At 33.7% G+C, this 6,173-nt stretch overlaps 1 protein-coding gene across 1 annotated transcript; it reads right to left on the minus strand.

Moving 5' to 3' along the window:
• Nucleotides 1–1,420: 1,420 nt before the first annotated feature.
• LOC107886827 (endoglucanase 5-like) lies at nt 1,421–4,137 on the minus strand. Its single transcript, NM_001326731.1, is given in 10 exon segments — nt 1,421–1,713; nt 1,794–1,835; nt 1,924–1,965; nt 2,056–2,553; nt 2,638–2,761; nt 2,880–3,044; nt 3,134–3,220; nt 3,296–3,496; nt 3,622–3,834; nt 3,940–4,137. Coding segments are annotated over 10 exon segments (1,863 nt in total).
• Nucleotides 4,138–6,173: the final 2,036 nt, after the last annotated feature.

Below are 6,173 nucleotides of genomic sequence, written 5' to 3' on the forward strand. Positions count from 1 at the left end.
TTTATAGATATCTATCGAAAGAACTATGGAATCCCCCATACGTTGGTTTTATTAAACTCAACTTTAACGTAACTTTTCAAAGCGATTCTAGAACTTCTACAACAGCAGTACTAGCTAGGGATTCTGAAGGAGAAGTTGTAGGGGCAGAAACTTATCTTTTTGAGGATGTTGTCGACGCTTTTGTAGCTGAAGCAAAGGCGTGTGAAAGGGCTATCCTCTTTGCGGTAGAAACGGGTTTCTGGCGTCTGCTCGTGGAAAGGGATTCCTTGTCGGTTATCAAAAAGCTCAAAACAAAGGGGGAAGATAGATCGATTCTTAGATAGATTATACATCATATTCATATTCTGGAAAAAAATTTCGAATATGTATCTTACTTTTTTTTCCCGACTAGTCAATGGAGTAGCTCATACTTTGGCTTTGGAAGGAAGAAGAAGACAAATCTCTAGTATCTGGGTTGATGGGGTTCCAGAATCAGTAAGGACGATGGTGGAAAAGGATAGGATGGCTTGGAGCCAGAGTCACCAAGCTTCTTTCTAGATTTGCTTTGAAGATGGAGTAGGTTCTTTGAATCTCCATAGTTGGACTCAAAGCTTTTAGCTTTTCTTCATTTGTGCTCATCTCAGAAACGTTTCTGCTACACAAGGTAAAGAAAGATATTCAGCTGGTATTTTGATTGTGAATCGTTTTTTGGTTGTGACTTATGGTTGTTTTCTCCTTTGCATTTTTGGTTTTGTTTCTTCCTATGTGCGGTTTCATTGTTTGGCCGTTTGGTCTGTTGTTGTTTCTGTCTTTTCAATTTACTTTTGTTGTGACTTTTGTTTTTCTCCACCTTGAGTCGTGTTCTTCAATAAATATTAGTCTTTAATACTATAAAATTAACCTTTTGACTGACATTGATTGTTACGTTCTAACAAAACCACTAGCACGAACTTTAACGGTCATTGAATCAGCTAATAGATGCTAACGTGGTAGGAACACGTCAGGAAAAATTGTTAAAAATTATAAAAATCTGTTTATAATTTTGTTAATGTTTGGAGGTTAATAATTTGTTACTTTTCTAGATAAAGCTAAATATAGAAGTGAAAGAAGAAGAAGAAGAAAAAGGTTGCATTTACTATCTAAACCAAATAATCAGTTTTGTTAGTTGAAGGGTCCAATTTTGGGCAATAAGTTTGCAAGGACTCAATTGATTTATTTGGAATAGTTCAGGGCTTATGATATCATTAAGTCCAAAAAAGAAAGCTTCATTTTTAATTGAGTAATTTTCAAAATCATCCTCAAAATTATATTACAAACAAGTAAATTACAGTTGGCCGAGAAGCAAAGCAAGTAAATTGCAATTTTCCATCAGAAATTCAACAATATTACAACATATATATTATCTGGGACTCTATTCGAAGTGTTGGTGGGGCACTGAAATTCATTGGTAGCTAAGAACTGAAACCTTGGCTTGAGGACCTTCTTGAATGTAAACAAAACTGCAGTCGGAACCAGGATTCAACACTTTAAGCCATGGTGGAAGCTCGTAGGTGTTCTTGACCGGTGTCGGAGAAAGACCCCATAAATTACCCGATAAATCTTCAAGCACCAGCTTCAGATCTGTTATTGGCTTTTCAGATGTGTTCTTTATTACAACCTTGTGGCGATAGTAAGTCGTTTTCCCCACATTCCATGTGTTGGTTATTGAGTGAAGGAACCTAACTGGTGGGACGCCTGCAAACTCAGATTATCAGAATTTATGAATACATAATAATATATTTATAATTTGGTGTTCATAATTTTGTTGTATTCACCTGGAGATTTTGTGCTAGGAACCGATGTTTGGTGATGGTAATCTGCAGAGGTAAAAAAAATATGATTATTTAGATTTGCATGCCATTTTCTTTTCTTTTCTTTATATATATATAATATTTGCTTACTGACTTTGTGATGGTTGCTCGGTTGTTGGTCGTTTATGGTACGGACCTATGAAATTCAGTACAAGAAATTTAGAATTCCACAATAATGGCAGCAAATAACTTTCAGCAAGGCAAGATGGAAAAAGCATTTATTTACCTTTATTTCTAGATAGGCTTTCAAGCTTAGCGAAAAGGCCGACAAGAGGTGCAGACCCGGAAAGTGTAGGCTCAGTTTGCTCGTAACTAGACCGATCATCGTTGAAGCCGTCGTTCTGGTCGGGTCCTCCCACCAGAGCTCCGTATATGACATTAGGATCCGCTTCAGGGCTGCGGTACCAGGCTTCAAATCCTTGGACGCAGCTCACCATCGAAGGAAGAACAGAGATTGACGCGATTGAAGCACCTCGGTGGTGAACGTGGGTCGGATATTTTGGTCCGTAACCTACCAAGTAGCTCATTGACTTGGGATTTTTGCCTAGAATGTAATCGGCCTGTGACTTGGCAAAATTTAGAACTTCATGTGGTTGAATTTGGCCATCGGGACAAGTAAGTTTAGCATTTGCTGCAGAGAGATAATCAGAGTAGACAGCAAGAAGAAATGATGCAGCTGATGCATATTGCAGATTGTTCCATTCATGTACATACATTAAGCCACCTGGTTTATAAATACAAGGCATATAAATATTTACTTTTTTTCACAATAAAAGGGCAAAAAAAAATTGAATGGGACAATGCTAACCAGGGGTGAGGTGGACATTGTAGCCATCATTCTTTTGCAGACAAGCACAGGCAAAATAATCAGCTTTGGCCTGATATTGCTTTAGTGTCGAAATGTATGCACCACCTTTTTGCTCCATCAACACCTGCAATGGCGCCACAGATCTTTAACTGCCTATTCTTTTGTACTTATTACTCGAAATGTCGGATAGGTTCGCATCATTCGAATACGAGATGACTGAAAAACCAAGAAACTTATTTTACCTTTGAAAGAAGGATTTGCACACCAGCATACTTGTTGTCCCAAGAGAATTCTTTGACAGCCCATCCAGTTCCACCCATATAGACAGCATTGTCTACGACATACTTCAGGTAATGCTCTTCGCCGGTTGCTCGGAATAACCAAGTTGCAGCCCACAATAATTCATCCTTCAAAGGAAAATTCAATGAGAAGAAAGTGAATATCTGTTCATACAGAGGAAGGTGATGAACATACTTGGGTTATGATATTTACTTACCGAGTAACCCGACGATGTATAAAACTGCTTAGCACATTGGATGGAATCATCATATAAGCCTCTAAATTTATCTGCAAACGAGAAAAGCTGCGAAGATCGAAATGTTAGTGAAAATGTGGACTGTTTCCCTTAACACATTTCTATTGAAAGGATGTTATTTACCTGTTTGGCATGCACTAGGAGGAGCTCCGAGTAAGAAGAGTTGTAAGGCTTGAAAGCTATCGCGGCAGCAGCCAAAGCAGAAGCTGTTTCACCGGCAAGGTCAGAACCTGGATGAGCCTCGTCGAGCTTGTAAGCTGTTCTCGGAGTTGTCATGTCTTCCGCACGCTCCCAACAGTAGTGATCAGAGTCCCCATCGCCAACCTGATCAAATTGTGCATCATCATACCATTTCATAAAAAACATTGGCAAATACATGTAAAGTAACATGAAACAGGTTCCCTAAACCCTGTTTCTTACAAATTTTGTCATAAGCAACAATCTCCTACCTGTCCCCAAAGAACATTGGGTTGAGTGTGAGCCTTGATGAAATAATCTGTGCCCCATCTGATAGCCCACAAAGTATGTCCCATTTGGTTCAAATTAGTGATTTCCTTCCTGTATTCAATAGTTCCCCATGCAAGCATTGTCACACTAAATGCCATTGGTAGCCCAAACTTCACATGATCCCCTGCATCATAATATCCTCCTACCAAGTCCACCTGCAATATTCCATCATCACCAAAAAGCACAAGTTCAAAACACACAAATTCCTGCTCCATTCATCTATGAAATATAAAGGGCAAGCTTCAATCTTTTTAATTTACCCCTTGAAGAGCGCCATCCTTGAGGCCGGAGTCACCCCGCCACTTGACACACTGGTCAAATGGTAGCTTACCGGACCTTTGTGCCTCAAGAAACATGAAGGTTTTGTCAAGGGCTTCACCGTAGTTAAACTCGGCTAGAACAATGGCTGCCTGAAATCCCAGCAGGATAAGGCAAGCAACAATGTTGAAGTAGTTCATGATTAAACTCAATGTTAGGCCACAAAACAATGTTCTTTTGCAAAGCTGTTTTGCTTCTCATCTCAACATTGCTTTTATAGATATACACATAATGAAGAAAAAAAAAAAAACAGGTTTGAAAATTTGTCTGAAATTTGATTACATGGTGATAGTGGTAGCCACCACGTTTTAATTCCAACAATGGAGTAGAGCTTCTCACGTTCTACATTATAAATTTTATAAATTATAATTGTACGTGTAATAGACATACGTATACAAAGATTGACAATTATTGTTTACAACTAATGAAGTGCAATATATTCTTTGGAAGATCCTGGACCGGAAATCAAGCTTTGAGATAACACGATTGGTTGCCAACTTTCGGACAAAACATTATCAGAATTTTCTAAATTAATTATTTTTGAGAGAGATTTTTTAAATTAATAAAATTTTTGTTTTGTCAACCTTTAATTATATATTGATTTTTTGAGACATTCTTGGATTTCTTATTCTTAAATAGACACTGATATGAGAAATTATTTTATAGACCCTTATTACCACATTATCCATAATCTTTTTTTTTAATTTTTTAATGATATTTTAGTAATTTTTTCATATTATTGACACATAATTTTGGTAAATTTTTTACCTCTAACCTATTTCTCAGGTTCAGGATTAGAGCTCTGAGTTCGGCATTCAAAGGTCAAGGTTTTAGATTTGGGATTCAAGGTTCAATGTAAAAAAAAATTATCAAAATTATATGTCAATAATATAAAAAAATTACTGAAATTTCATTAAATAATTAAAAATAAACCATAAATGATGTGCCGAGAAAGTTACATAAAATAATTTCTAAATATATATATATTTGTCTATAATATCATTACAAAAACATCCTTTCTTTTTTAAAATGTCTCTTTTGAAGAGAGCAGCATAATATTTATACAATAATTTTTTTATGAGTTTTGGATAAAATTTTAATACATATAAATAGGAAGAGAAAAAAGCAATATTATTATGAAGTTTTTGGACTCTTTATTTTTTTAATTTTAATCCAAAATAAATATATAAAATTATAATGTTTCAATTAAATATTCATTTATTTTTAGAATAAAGTTCAGAACTACATATTAATTTTAGTTTAATGTGCAATGTTATATATAAATTTTAATTTTGTGTAATTTTATACATTTAATGTTAATTTGATTTAATTTTTACAATTGAATAATATAATTAACGATATAATATCATTTTACAATAATATATTACATGTGCAAATAGTTATATTTATTCAAATATGAAAATAAACTGATGTATTTTTTTAGATGTATACGATCGACTTAAAATTAAAGTTTCATGTATACGTTTGAACTGCAATTAAAATTTCATATATATAATTATACAAAATTAAAATTCATGCATCAAAATCAAATTACACATTGAACCAAAGTTAATATATAATTTTAATATTTATCTGTTTACTTTTTATGTAATTTATTTTATAAATATAATTTTTACATAACATTTTCTATCGTTGTTAGTGCATTATAATGGGTGTTTGAGTACATAACAATTTATATATAAACATATAATATCACAAATTTAATTACACATTCTCCTAAATGGAAAAATAATTGATATATAGTATGTTCATGTTATATGTTTTAATAGTCTACCAAATTATTTCATACAACTTATAGACATATATTGAAACTTAAATAATTTAAAATTAATTTATGAACAAAGTCGTATAAAATAATTACAACATAATTTAAAATCAGAATTAATTTGATTTATAAGTTAATCATTTTACACGACATTAACAATTAAAATATGTCTTATCTATTTTTAGTAATAGCATGAAAAAACTTAGGGTGCGTTTGGTTCGCTGTATTGGATTAGAGGTGTATTGGATTAAAGGTGTATTGGATTAGAGGTGTAATAGCAAATCAACTGTTTGGTTGAATGTAATGGAATAGAGGCGTAATAGTAATCTTGTGTTTGGTTGAATGTAATAGAGGTGTAATAGCATAATGGAAAAAATTAAAATGACTAGA

The sequence above is a fragment of the Gossypium hirsutum genome, chromosome A03 (genome assembly GCF_007990345.1).
Source record: "Gossypium hirsutum isolate 1008001.06 chromosome A03, Gossypium_hirsutum_v2.1, whole genome shotgun sequence".
NCBI classification, from domain to species: domain Eukaryota; kingdom Viridiplantae; phylum Streptophyta; class Magnoliopsida; order Malvales; family Malvaceae; genus Gossypium; species Gossypium hirsutum.